General features: G+C 41.3%; 2 protein-coding genes across 5 annotated transcripts; both read right to left on the reverse strand.

Moving 5' to 3' along the window:
• Window positions 1–915: 915 nt before the first annotated feature.
• LOC108000104 (uncharacterized) lies at window positions 916–8,388 on the reverse strand. Of its 2 annotated transcripts, none has more exons than XM_062071131.1 (6): window positions 7,687–8,388; window positions 7,480–7,624; window positions 6,687–6,946; window positions 6,333–6,574; window positions 5,950–6,248; window positions 916–4,047 (listed from the first exon to the last, which is right to left on the reverse strand). In XM_062071131.1, the coding sequence occupies exons 1-6, from the start codon at window positions 7,848–7,850 to the stop codon at window positions 3,937–3,939; spliced, it is 1,221 nt and encodes a 406-aa protein (XP_061927115.1). In that variant the 5' UTR covers window positions 7,851–8,388; the 3' UTR covers window positions 916–3,936. The 2 variants fall into 2 exon arrangements, with proteins under 2 accessions (XP_061927115.1, XP_061927116.1); XM_062071132.1 differs by having other exon boundaries at window positions 916–5,879.
• A 141-nt stretch (window positions 8,389–8,529) lies between these two features.
• LOC107996719 (uncharacterized) lies at window positions 8,530–14,103 on the reverse strand. 3 transcript variants are annotated; one of them, XM_017054894.3, is made up of 4 exons: window positions 13,888–14,103; window positions 13,287–13,485; window positions 11,990–12,191; window positions 8,530–9,002 (listed from the first exon to the last, which is right to left on the reverse strand). In XM_017054894.3, the coding sequence occupies exons 1-4, from the start codon at window positions 14,086–14,088 to the stop codon at window positions 8,861–8,863; spliced, it is 744 nt and encodes a 247-aa protein (XP_016910383.3). In that variant the 5' UTR covers window positions 14,089–14,103; the 3' UTR covers window positions 8,530–8,860. The 3 variants fall into 3 exon arrangements, with proteins under 3 accessions (XP_016910383.3, XP_016910384.1, XP_061927118.1); XM_017054895.3 differs by having other exon boundaries at window positions 13,822–13,962; XM_062071134.1 differs by lacking the exon at window positions 13,888–14,103 and adding an exon at window positions 13,642–13,769.
• Between the last annotated feature and the right edge of the window lie 633 nt (window positions 14,104–14,736).

Raw genomic sequence — 14,736 nt, forward strand, 5'->3', positions numbered from 1 at the left:
TCCTTTAAATCCCCACGACTATAACCACACCCATTCTCGCTCTCTTCAATCATCCGAATAAGCAGGAAAGCCTGTTTCGCTGTTGATACTTTAATTAAAAAACCAGCCACCACGGAGGAGAGAAGGCGTCGATGATCGACGAGTGTCCTTTGCCCCTGTTTGCTCGAGTTCTTTATCCGTGACAATCTCGAGGAAAATCCCGAGCTCTCGGTCGACTGCATAATCCTCTCGCGTTAAACCGTCGTCTGCTCGTCGTTTTAAAAGAAAAGAAGGGGAAAAGGGAACGGAGGAAGAGCAAATACTGCAAATAAAACAGAAGAAGAAAAAAGAAGAAGAAAGACAGAGAAAGAAACGAAGAAAGAAATCGATGAGCCACGTCTCCTTTTACATAACGTGAAGCAAAGATTGAAGAAGAAAGAAGAGAGAGAGAGAGAGAGAGAGAGAGAGAGAGAGAGAGAGAGAGAGAGAGAGAGAGACGGTCAGAAAATAAAAGCGGCCACAAAAGAGTGGTCGGTCGAAGGGATAAAACGGTGGGCGAGAAAGCACGAGAGTTAGAAAAGGGAACAAGTCGGAGGCACCCTTGGGCGATGATACGAAAATACTGACACGCGGCCGAGGATTGATCCGCGACACGTGCCCTCAATGCTGCAATCAACGTGGATGAGTGACGTTGCACGAGACGAGACCCGCAGCTCGATGCTTTATTTATGAACGATTTGAAAGCCTATCCTATATGGATCAGGACGGTACGTGGCGTTTTAAAGGGAGGATCCGCTGTTTGACGATCCGATAAAGGGCATCGGTGATATTCCTTTTTTTTTTAATGAGTTGAACCGGCGAATTTGAATGATAAACGGACGGGGAGGTGTTTATGCGAGGATATATTTCGGGGAATCGAATAGTTGTCGGTTTACATCGATATCGAAATTAAATTTTATTTAAAGATGAATAAAAATGGAAATTATTGCGAGATTAAATTACATCGAAATTTGAACGATTTCGCTTTGAATTTTGAGAACACTTTTACAACTTAAAATTGTTCGGAAACCTCATCGATTGTTGCTCAAAATACTCTGCATCTCTGTGAACTTTAAACGAACACATTTCTAAAACTTCATCATTCACTTCGAACACGATATAGTTTCGTGAAAGCGATAAATGAAAGACAGAGATGTCAAACATTAAAAGCATTTAAAACAAGCAATAAAGGGACAATCGATCACGTCCACGGTTCGACGCTCGGGTCGAACACAAAGGCCCGCCTCGAACGGTTTAAAGGGGAAGGGAGAAATCTCAGTAGTGACGACAACGAGAGCGAGGGATATTTTCGTGATATCCACTTATCCGTGGTGGCCACGAGGATCGGCCATGGCGTGGATCGTGGGTCGCGAAATTTTCATCCTCGTCCCCGAATTATTCGTGCGATAGAGGGAAGGGGGAAAGGGAGAGGGAGCCGATAGGGAGGGCCAGTTTTCACCGGGATCTACGGCTTCTTTTGTCCGCTCGAATTGGCCAACCCTCGCGACAAAGATGCCTCTAAATTGAAAAATCCATCCGTGAAACGGGTGGACAGTTCTGGTTGGGTTGCGGTGTCCCTCGCCTGCGATCGCCGTTCAAGAGATCACACCATCGCATAGAATTCTGAAAAACACTTGTCCGACCATACAAATCCATTCCGTATATCCTGGCCAGCCTCGTTGAATAAGATTGATTTGCCAGATCGTTCGACCGATTTGATTGAAATTTCGAAAAATGGTAGATTTTGTTAAAAATTTTCAATTGAGAATTCAATTGTGCAGTTTGGCTGAAATTTAGAAATTTTAATACCCATCCGATCCGAAGGTAAATTATCATTATTGTAGGTAGAAACGAAACTTCACTTTGCTTCTACTTCGACTTTTTCCACCCTTCATTACTACTGGCGTATCACTGAAGGGTGATATTGGGGACCGTTGTGGAACGCTGGTTGGAGAAAAATATATAGCTAAAATAGGACGATGGACGGTGCGTTTTATGGTTAAACGGAGAGCAAAAATACCAAGGGGAATTTATGTCTTATTCCGAGCTCGGTCTACCGTGTTATTGATCCTTGATTAACTCGCTCCCTGGAATCCTTTTAATTTGCTCCGACTCCCAACATGCGCGAATATCTCCCGTCCCTCGATTGAAAAATGGCACGTACGATTGCTTTCGCTCGTAGAAACTTTCACGGTATGAAACACGTGGCCCGAATTGCCATTAATTCACTTAGCAAATCTGAAAGAATTTATACGTTATTTTTTATTTATTCTGTATATTTTTTATTACAACAAGCTATCTACAAATTACTATTAAAACTCTCCACATACATGTATATATTCTCTCGAGATATTTAATTATCTCTATCTCAATCTATACTCAAGTCCAAATTAAAGTTCCTTTCCAAACATCTGGAAAGAATCGGCGACCGGTTTAATTTCTCAAATCCCTCCAAAACTTCTCTCATCATCAACGACGACAAAAATACTCTTCCGTATTAATCAACGAATCAGGATCCCCCCACTTATATCCACCCCTGAGCTATCTAATTATTTTTATCCGATCAAGGGACTCACACTTGATCGAGCACGTGTAGACGCGGTGTCCGTTGAAAATTCGATTTTCCCTCGCCGCAATCTCCTCACCTGGATTCACCTGAGTCGCATTTTTCACGGGGATTAGTCGCGACGATCGACCAGCTCCCCTCTCCCCTCCCCTCTTTTGTCAACGCGCACAGCCTCCTTTGCATCCGGCCTCCAATTCGGGAGGATTTGTTTCGCCACTTGGGGTGTTGTAAGCCGACACGAGACACCAACGCTCTCCCGGCTCCTAATAACGAGGAATTATCGCCACGATACAATGAGCCCGCGGGAAATCCTCTTTGATGTCTACCACGGAAAATAATACCGCCCTAATAGAGCGAGATTACGTAGCAACGACGACTGGCGGCGTCGCGACGATCCTTTGCGGCAACGGGTTTGGGTCTGGTTAACAGGTTACCCAACCCTGATTTGCGCGTTCAATTTCGGCTGGCAACGTTCGCCAATTGGTTCCGGGGAGGGGAGGGGGATGAAAATGAAGAAACCTTTGGTTTCAGGGGAGAATTTTAAAATTGTACGTGTTAAGTAGAATGGAAAATTTCGCACAGGTGCTTACAAATTGTGTGGAATTTTTAAAATTTAAATGTTATAAAATGCATATGTTATTAATAAGATCGTTGCGAGCAAAAATTAGACTGTTATAATCCCGAATATAATTCTTTCAATTAACGAATGATCGTTAGAGATATGCAATCTTGCTCTTTAAAACGCTTTTTTGTTTATTTCGATACGACTTCTTCCTTTTGAGACTATCTCAAAAGAATCGTGTAAAAAGATAATTTTTAATATCTCCTTTCTCTTCTTCCAATTTTTCGCTCGCTTCAAAGTACAAACAAATAACAGACGCAGTTTCCAAAAAATGCAAATCGCAAAATCTGGCGTATTCATAATCTTAAATACCTTCGATCATCTCGACAACCGATCAAAAATATCGAGCCAAAAGAGAAAGAAGCTTCGAAGAACATAATTTCCTCCATCCTCTAAACTAGTTTCATATGACGGAACTTCTTACAGATATTCAATAAACAAAGCGAAAGTTAATTCTATCACGCCTCGGATAAACCACGACTCGAAGAAACCCCGTCCAACGAACCCCGATCATCCCCAATCTCCCAAATTAAATCCCCCGCAAAGCACCTCCCCCATAATAGAAACGGCGATACAAAAATCACCGCGTTTCAATTACGGCTCGAAAACCCGCGTCGAAGGGCGAATCGTGTTTTCGATCGCCGGCAACAATCACAGACCCACCCTCTCCTCCCCCGATGTCGCGCCTCCGCCGCCTTTCGAGGCTCGCGACATCGGATGTATCAGAAGGCTAATTGTCTTTCAGGCTGTCAGTTGCACCCCCGGCTCGCCTTGTCCAAGGCACACGGCCCTCCGGGCAACGGCCATCTCGATCGCCGCGAGCACCGCCTCGAATTACACGCTGGAAAGGATAAAATAATTACACGTCGTCCCTCTCTCTCTCCTCCTCCTCCTCCCTTCTATCTGTCTTTCTTTCTTTTTTTTTTCTTTCCTTCCTTCCTTTCCCAAATAGATCCGTACGCGCGAATCTCGTGGAAAAAGAGAAAAAGTTTCGGGGGACGCGTGTCGGGGACGTTCCTAGAGAGAAACGGGTGTTCGGAGAAGGGAATTTGCGGTTTATGCGTGCGGTTGGTTGTTGTGAATAGATTAGAATCGTGTTTTCGAGAAGCCTCGGTCGAATTTGATCGAGAGATGACGAATGGAATTAGAGAAACTCGTAGAGGATACTTCTTCTCGCGGAGGATTTGTCAAAATTTGAAACGGCGATAGGAAAGTATATATATTGGTGGAGATTGGTTAAAGAGATGTGATTAGGGTGAACGCGAAAATGCCATTTAGATTATATTTTTCCTTTTTTTTATCGGAGCGTACGATAACACCCTCCGCCTTGGCAAAAGGGTCGACTGTGACAGGCTGTAACGGGCCGTTATTATGCCGCGTTGCATAATTTAATTCCTCCTCGCGCTCCGCCCAATGATAAATATATACCGTGGCCATTGATTGTTACCTGTCTCCTATCTTCTATCGCGAAAATTATCGCGTTCCTCTCGTAAGTAATCGCAGGTGTACGCGACGAGTAACGTACAAGGGTGCAACGAATGATACGCGTGAAAGTGAACGACTCCTGTGGAAAACGTAGGTTTAACGTGAAAATGACTGTTTTGGAGGGGGAGGGGAAGGAATGTATTCGCGTGTCGCGTGAATACAACACTCGCGATCCGTTTACATCTCCACCCCTCTTTATTGCTACCGAAATATTTACGTAAGCGTCGTGGCGTAATAGCCCCTACTTATTTATAAAAACTCGATATTTCTTTCTAAGGGATAAAGATCCCCTAGAAATAATTTATCTCTTTTCTCTTTTCAAAGAAATGCATTTATTTTTTCCGTAATCAATTGTAATAATAAATTTTCCAATATCGCGGAACAATTCGATTAATATTCGATTCATTTCGTATTATAAAAAGCTTCGTGTCCACGTTGCTGTTACGTTTATGTACATACTTCGTACACTTGACACCATCCAATCTTCCATTCCGCGTGAAAAAGAGTCTCACGGCTGTATAATACGCGAGTACATTGGAGTGGCGGGAAGCAGGAAATCGAAACGAGATAAAATACAATTTATCGAGGCGCGTAACTGAGACATAAAGCGGCTCGTACAAGCGGTGCGCAGATTCATTGGACAAGTTGGCCTAACGGCGCCCCATGCTGTTTCCACAAATGGCGGTCTGCGCCAGTAAACATCGGCGTTCACCGTCGACTCACGACTTCCTGTTATGAGCAACTCCCGTACAGGTGGATAGAAAATATACCGATGGGGGCATTCGGTGACGAAATAAACGACGTTGGTCGGAAACCTGTACCATCCGTGTCTTCGCGTACAGAAGAGAGAGAGAGAAGGAGAGAGAGAGAGATTCCTCGGATGCGAAGATAATCCTACAATGAATTCGCGCGACGTATATGCGTTGGATACGTTCCTTCTTCGTCCGCTGGCAAATTGAAATTCGACGTTGGATCGTTTGACAATTATCGTTTAAGGAACGGTCCAAGGGTTTTAATATCTCGGCGTTTCGAATTTTCACGAAGATAATATTTTATTCGAATTACGTTTAACGAGGTATTTATTAGCCGGGCTTGAATGGTTTGAATGCTTAATAAGCGGAGTTACGACGATGCGAGTGGAAAATCGGAGGGGAATCGGAACCGGGATAATCCTCTGTCGCGATTTCCCTGAAATACGTGCAATTAATATCTTGAACGTGTACGGACTTGCGTTTTTCCCGTAAAAGTATAAAATTACCTCGGGAAAGAATGCGATCTTATCTTTCCAAATGTTCAATTCAGATTTCGTCCCGTCGTTTTCCACGCTGTTCGACGGCTCCACGTTCGATAGATCTCTTTCGTTCGGAAATATCACTTCGCTACTCATATCATCGTAGCCCGGAATTCCCTTCTTTTTCAAGTATTCTTGGTAACTCATAGCTGGAAACTGAACCGTATTCCGGATTTCTGGCGGTTCCGCACTTTGAATGGGAATGTACTTCCTCGAGTTTCCTCCTACTATTCTCCCCTTCACGTCGATCTTCGAATAATCCTCGACTGTATATAAATATAAAAAGAAATTAAATTATCACATTTCCAAACTTCGACTTACCTGCTCGATTATAATTTTCCTCTTCTTACCTCTCTGGCCAACGATTTCATTCGACTCCCTATATTTTCCACCTCGAATCCTATTGAAAAGCCTGAAGAATCCTCCATTGTAATTATTCAAGTAATGAACCAACCCGTTCATATCCCTCGGGCACTTTGGGAACGCTTGATAGCACGGTTCAGAACTTCCTCGATTGCTGTATCCAAGGATCATGGCTGTTCCAAAGTTCAACAATGGAGACGAACCACCGACGTCGATTTTCGCTAACCAACTGAAAAAAAAAAAAAAAGAAAGAAACGTCGAGGCAGGATCGATCTTACTTTTCCTCCAAAGGGAGGAGAAAATTCGACACTCGGTCGACAGAAGTCGCGAGGAAAACGTACTCGGTGAAGACGGTTCGGCCGAGGAACTCGAGGAAGCCGGATCCCCGTTTGCCTAACGATCGTCCAGGAAGTTTTCCACTCGCCATCTCGCACAGTATCCTGGCCACGCACTTGTAATCGTCGTGGCGGGATATCGTGGACAGAGCTTCAGCGAGGAAATTCAGTTGAAATCCCGCGGAAAGAGCGGTCGTTCCGCTCGGATAATTCGATTGCTGATAGCCGGAAGTCGAGTGAGCCGGAAGAGAGCCACTCTGATGCGACTGCAAGCAGAAAAGTTTGCGGAATTTTCGGCGTGGATGGAGATTTTTATCTGCCAGTCCTCTTCTTTTTTTTTTTGATAATAGTTTTACGCGCGAACATTGAAACCATCGAAGTTAAACGAAGGAATTTGTTTCTAAAAATTGTCGAATGTACGCGAAATGATTCTAGCGAAAATTTGGATTTCTCTGGGAATATCGATTGTTAATGAGTAATCGGTAGTATTTCATAAAAGCTTTCGTAAGAAAAATTATAATTGGTAATACGTTACGTTCTTTACGAGTGGTAATTGGAGGATCCATTCCTTGCACAGGATATTAAATTTCCATGGGGATAATTTATTAATAATTTAAGAACGTACCGACTAATAAACTGTAAATGTCTTTTACGATCCCCGCGCGATTGCTGCATTATTTATCTCTCGATTCTCTAATAAAACAATTCTCGCGACGATTTTATACTCGAGATATTATTCAAATTCGAATTAAGGATATTTATATATTTATATGAAGTAAGAAGTTGGCAATGTACGTACCGTAGCAGGCATATTGAAAATATTCGAGAAAACGTCGATGAAAGAGATTCGTCTGCCCGTGGATCCATTCCGTTGACCATTTCCATTCGTCGCACTCGCGCTTTCTCGGTCGACGACGAGATCGACCGCCAATTCATCGATACACCTACGCGAACGATACTCTCTCTCTACACTTTTTTCTCGTTTATCGTTGTTTCGAATACTTACTGCAACAAATCCGACGCCGTATGATTGTTTCGCGTTTCGTCGAAGTCGCAGTAAACGGATCCGTCCGTTTCCCGACGAATCCTTCGACGATCCTCACCAACGATTCCAGAACAAAGAAGAAGGAGTATAAAAATAGATCCGAACGTGAGCTCGTCACCTTTCATCTTTCAAAATTCTTGTTTTCAACTTTTTTATTCTATTTGGAAAAATCTCTTTTTCAAAATAATCTACTCCTACATCTCGAGTTTAATTTTAATTCTCGCGATTATTAAATAAACGTGGATTAAAAAAAAAAGAATAAATGGAGAATAAATAACGTAAATTGTAATTTTCTTTCGAAGCGGCAAACTGCTTTGTCGGTAAAATATACCGGTGTTTCGCTTCGCGGATGATCGTGTCACAGTTCCACGGCAACTGAAACTTTCTTCGAAACCTCGTTCCTCCGTACATCGAACACAAGCACAGCACAAGCGTAGGTAGAAGAAGAAACGTCATCGTGGGCTACTCTCACTTTGCGTGACCGTTTTTCGCGCGCGCCCGAGGATGCTCGCATTCCACGCTTCACCAGAGAAAGAAAGAAGATAAGTCTCGCGTGTCTTGTTTTCGTTCCTTTTTTTTTTTTCATCAGATTATTTTATTAATTCAATAATTAACAGACAACTAAGACTGTGGCGTTCGAGGAAGCTCTAAAGATCGTACAAATTTCCCACAGCTCGAGGAAAGCTTAACGTTATTTTTATTCGATTCGTTGAATTCTTAAAAAGTTAGAAAAAAATATTCTATTGGATAAATTAGTTTATATTATTAAAATCCGCTTAAAGGGAATTAAAACTTAATAACCGATTTGTTCTTGACGATGTATAATTAAAAATTTATATACAATTGTTGCAACTACACCTTCCTCACACGTTCACATTCTACTCCATTTAAATTCCACCATAATAAAGTACAGTTAAGTGAATAAATTGTCAGAGAAGCGGGTAATCTTCGGATAAAGGAAACGACCAACAATTAATTAAAACGCTCCAATCATCGCCTGCTTTCTCTATCCTTTGCGAACTCCCGCAATTTCCAAGGAGATTTACCAAGGAATCAAATGGCGATTCAAGTGGGAACACGGGATTATTTACAATCGGTGTTCGCAAATGGCGGTGTTCGCAGTTGTGTTTTACAGTTAATCGGAGAGCGTGCCCTCGTCGCAGCTTCTTCCTCGTTTCGCCAACTGGTGACAGAGTCGCGGGCTGCCTATGATGTCGCCCAGGAACACGCTCAATAAATAATTCTCCTTCATCGGGATCGGCGATGATTTGTACTCGCTGTAAAACGACGAATACCAAACGTTACCAGATCTAATGAACCCGATTGTGAAAGCGTTACGACCGGCTCCCTCGAGCTAAATATATATAAATCGCGTATGGAGCGCAAATTGCAAAGTAACTGGATCGTATCTTTTTTTTTTTTTTGGTGATGGAAAACGTAGGTATATCATTGGATCGTTGGAAGGTTGGTGTTTATGGGGAGATTAAACGGGGAATTTATGATCTCTACGCCTCGGTTTAAGTCTCATTTCTGTAATCTACTTCCCAGTGTCTAGCAACTATTTCCCTTCCTTTCTCGATTAAGTCCCCTCTTCTCTTCGTTTCTCTTTTTTTTTTAGAAAAATCTTGCAATTTGGCCACGCTCAAATTGACAAACCCTTACTTAGTCTTTTTTTTTAAACTTTCTTACGTGTATCAGTATTCAATTTTCTAAGAAACTAATAATATTTCGAACGGAGAATTATTACCAAACTTTTAATCAATTAAAACCCAAATTTCCATTTTCTTTTTAAAAAACGAACTCCTCCCAAAGGGAGATCGCCGTTAAACCTCCATTCCTCGAGGATCCTGCTAAGGATTCCTCTTGCATGCTCCGTTAACCTTTCTCGAAACCTTTCTCCACCAAGCCTCAATCTTCGATACATCCTCCCCTTCCCTCGTCCACGTCTTGTCCACGCACAGGTGACAGAAGCGATTAACCGTCCGTTTCGACGACACGCGCCGGCCATCTCGGCACCGTGAAATCGCCAGATAAGCCGTTCGAATTCGAGGGCGAATGGAGCCACCGTGAAACAGACGGCGGAGAGGGGATGGGGCAGAGTTATCAGGATGCATTAGGTCGCTCGTGGAGACCGCCATTAAGGGCTATCTGCCGGTGGCGGTCTTACTTGCAACTGAATTTAGTGCAACCTCGTGGCAAGAATCGGTAGCACGGATTTCTATTAGCTCTCTGCTAGGTGGCCACTCTTCTTGGTCGGATGAGAAGGAATTGTTTCGCGAGACTGTTTGATTTTACATTTCGACGTTTTACGAACAGGTGGATGTTCGTCTAGGGGGAAGTTAGAAGGGTAAATGGATCGATGAAAGAGGTGGAGGGGGATAGTATAAATAGTATAAGAAAAGATGCAAAATTGGTTTGTTATACGTTGTTAGGGGTTGGAATGGATGGAGAATCATCGAAAGAGCAGTATTGAAAATTGATTATTTATGGTCTGATAAAATTAGGGAATTAAATTGATAATACATTGACATGAATAATTTATAAATTTTGCTATGAATTTTGTTTAATTATTATTGTATATAAAATGTTATATTTTATATACGAATTGGTAAAGATTAATAAGTTAATGAAACCAACGAAAGATGAATTTCGCGATCCAGTTTTCATTTTCAAATTTTTAGAGATGAATCCGAATCTTCTAAATATGTGTAATAGATGCAAAGTGATTCAATTCGATTTCGAGACTTTTTTCAATACACTTACATAAGTTTCATCATCTGTTCGAGCTCAGAATATTAACGAATTTTCGTGATTCGCAACTATTTAAAAAATTTCTCTTCCATGAATAAATTTCTATGCCTATAAATTTGAATTGTGTAACGAAGTGAAAATATTCCGGTAATAAAAAAATAAGGAAAAAGCGTGTAAAAAGATATGACCTTTGCAAAGTTTTTTTCAATCAGATCTTTAACATTTATTTAATTTTAATTACACATTCTTCAAAGCTATATACTATCATGTTAAGAAAACAATTTCACAATTTTTTAACACTTTTCAATACAACTACCTTAAACAATTCCAAACTTTTCCTATTTATTTCCTTTAAATCCTATTCAAAAGTTATTGAAATAGGTCGCAAAATACATTGCATCTCAAAAAAAAAAAAACACCGAGAACATACAAAAAAACACAACGAGAAAAAAGCTTATACTTTGTTCCCCGATTGACATCATCGTGTAAAGAAAAAAAAGAAAAAAAAAAAGAAGACGAGCACTGCGACACATTTCACAGTTGGCCGAGCAAATGGGCCAGTAATTTTCCACGATGCATTAACGAGCCTGTTATTAAGCTTCCTATCCGCGACTATCGTTTCGCAACTCGATCGAGCGAAACAAAGGTGGAAAACCAGTCTCCTCGATCCTCCATACACTTTAGCCATGAACTTCGGGGTCGTGATCACGCAAGCGACTACGTGGAATCGAGATGATCTCGTTATCGATCGCGAGATGCTCTTATTTTATCCTATTCTGTCTCATCATCGATCCATCGAAGCTAATCGATCGTTGTTGAAAAAAAGATCGTTTTTCACGCATGTAAAGTGGAAATACCGAATCACAGTGGACTACAAGTGTTTTGAATAATAAATACGATGCAAATTGAACGAGGATTGGCGATAAACGATAAAAGATGAGGACGTTTATTAATAGGATGTGTACGTTGAGTCGATCGTATCATCTCCAGGAACATGGAACTTACGATGTCGATGGTGATTGAGAGACTGTATGTGAGAGTATATGTGCGTAGCGTGCGTGAAGATCGATCCTTTTTTTTTCAACCTTTGTTTTGTAATTTTAGCTCACATGTAAGAAGGCGAAGTTGAAGTTGGAAAAAAAATTGGGTCGCAAGGGAAATCATTAGTTGTAGTAGCTCTGTAAAGTAGCGAGGTAGAAGACGTAGAAAGTGGGTTAGATTTTGCGGCGAAATTTGATTCTTGGATATTTAAAAGGATATTTATTATAGGAAAATAAAAGGAGAATTGATGAGAAGGAGGAATAGTAATAGCGTGATGGTTTGAGAAATAGATATGTAATTTGTAGGGAAAAATGGAATGGCTTAAGTGGTATGTAGCTATCGTATAGTGTAATAGTTATCGATAGAGCCAATGATATTCCAATATGATATACAATAAATATTTAACTAATGATTTGATACAATTTCATTAATTGCTGGATTAAATATTGGAGAAAAAAAAGAAAAAACGTACCTGAAAATAATGTCCCAATCAAGAACTCGTTCCCTGCTTCGTTTCTGCAGAGTTTGGGTAGCATATTTCGCGCAAATTCTCTCATAAACGCAAACGTTGTTGCCCAATTCCGATACCAACTTCTTCTCCACTTGATCGACGTTGAGGATCTCTTCGTCGTGGACCAGAGGAAGATCTCGTCTCACTCGGCTGACGTAAGTTTCTTAAAAACGAAAGGCGAAAGAGAGGATAAAAATATTAAAATTTTTTAGCGATCGATGAAATAATAATTTTTTTTTATATAATTGTTTTTTTTTTAAATTATTCTCGTCGATCCACACGCTAATTTTTATTCCTTCGTTCCTACTTACTTTACAAATTTTGTTTTCGATCCTTTATTTTTCCTTCGATATCATTTTCACGAATCATCGCTGTCGAATCGAGCTAATGCACTATGCAGGTTTCAAATACAGACTGTCAAACACGTAGACGAGTTATTGTCATCAATCCAAGCGACGATCCTCGTTTCCATCGTTCAAAAACCATTAAATAACTACCCTCTCAACTAATCCAACCAATTCTGACTTCTTCAACGTTCACTTTAACGAATATTGACGTTATCCATCCGCGGTCGCGTGTTTGCCTGCCATTCCACGTCAAATTTCAGACAGCCAAATTCCCCGAAATTCTGTCGAATTATCTCTTTATCCGGACGAAGCAACAAAATCTTGTCGATTTTATCCAATTAAACCAATTTCTTCCCCCCTGCAAAATTATAATTATCGAGCGATAATAAATTTCAATATCCACCTTCATCTCTAAATTCAATTTAATTTAATTTCATTCCCAGGCTAATATTGCTTCGTTCATTATCTTTCAACAAATGGAAAGGAGAAATTTTTCCGCGTTGAGTGAGAACGGATTAATCCTAATTAGAATGAGCCTCGTCTCAAAGAAAGAAAGGAAGAGCAACGATCCATCGCACGTTTGCACGTTTATTCCTACTAGAAAAGTCGCAACAAGTGGAACACTTTCGCTTTCTCGCCGCTCGATTCACGCCTCGATACTACGAATTACCTACACGACGAAGTTCAGCCTTTTTTCCGCAATTGCGATCGATCAATGCGAACAGCGAGTTGAACTTGGCCGCGATGCTTTAGATTTCTCGACCGTGCAATTGGACGAAACTGATTCTAGTCTCGCGTTTGATTGCAAGATGATGAGGATAATTCTAGCGTTCGTACTTTGAATCAGAATTGATCTCGTTCGTTTGGAATACGTTTTATTTGAATTATTTCTTTCGTTTGATTAAGTTTACCTGGGTTCAACGAGTAGGCAAGTTTCTTTACGAAGTTGGTGATCCTCACAGTGGCCACGATCACCGGAAAGCCGATCAGTTGCACGGGAAGATTGAAAAATGGTTGCTCCTGTGGATTCGGCGCGGCGTCCACCAACATCACTGCCAAGAACCAACACCCAAGAATGGAAGAAACTTGCGTCAATCTCATCTTGGAACGCTATAACGACAAATCGGTTGAATTATTCTCCGATTCTTCGTTTGCTTAGAGAGTTGATACTCGATTCGAGAGAGAAAAAAACAACACATTTTGTCTCTGAACATACACGAAAATTCTATAATTAATACGCATATCAAAGAACAATTCCAAACATACTTCGTCAGGAATTCTCACACAATCTCAACAGAGATCTAAAAATCGATTACAGTCCAATAAAAATACAGTCCATGCACAAATTCTATTTCAACGATTACAGAGACCGAGAATCCTAAATCTTGGATCCAAGCATAATCCATTTAAGAGAATCAATTCAGAAACACTTGGATATGCACAAACCGGTTGAAAATCTGAATCAACCCCGGCACACACTGTTCATTTAGAAATCCAGAACGATTTCGAGACCTGTTCTACGGGTGGCAGAGGAGCACCGTGACGGAAACGTGACGGCGGACTAGTTGTTCCTTTGGTAAAAACTCGTGACCGAGTGTTCCTCTCGTCGGCTCGTACACCCGTTCGACGCTGGTTCGCCGCGTCCGAGAGAAAGTGTTCGACCCCTTCCTTCAACGAGCCGTTCGAACGATCGGCTGCGACCGATTGCGACATTTAGTGCGCCACCAGGAACCGCACGCGACGTCGCCGATCCTCCTCTTCCAGAGTCGTCGGAGTCGTGGCCGACCCTGGCAAGGTCGTCGCCACCGTTTCGAATCCGTTCCAATAATTTGCTTTCGACCGCTTTCCACGATGGAAAGTTTCGTCGTGGAATGTCGGCCGATGCCGATTCCAAGTGGAAATCGAAAGTGGTGACAGGGGTTGACAGGGCGCGCTAATCGTCGGGGTTTGGGAGTGGCCGTTGAACCGTCGAGCGGAAACGTGGCATTTCGAGTTCGATTCGAGAACGGAACGAATATTCGAGCGGAAAAAGGCTCGTCGAGATCGATGGATCTCTCTTTTCGATCGGAGGAAGGTGAAGGGTGCGAGAGTGAAAGTCAAAAGTTTTTCATTGTATTTGAAAGTCCGGAGTGTATCGATAATAAGTGTCGAATTCGAGAGAAGAAAGTGAAAGTGAAAGAGATTTGTAAGAAATTTAAAAGCTATATAAATTTAACGAGATCGTAAGATTTATAGAATCTTTAAAGATATATATATATATATATATTGATTTGACAATTATATATAATGTAATGGAAATGTAAGATTTTATCAGGTTTGAAGTACTTGTACAAGTGTTGTAATAGCATCGAGAGTATACTT

Source organism: Apis cerana, linkage group LG2 (genome assembly GCF_029169275.1).
Source record: "Apis cerana isolate GH-2021 linkage group LG2, AcerK_1.0, whole genome shotgun sequence".
Classification (NCBI taxonomy): domain Eukaryota; kingdom Metazoa; phylum Arthropoda; class Insecta; order Hymenoptera; family Apidae; genus Apis; species Apis cerana.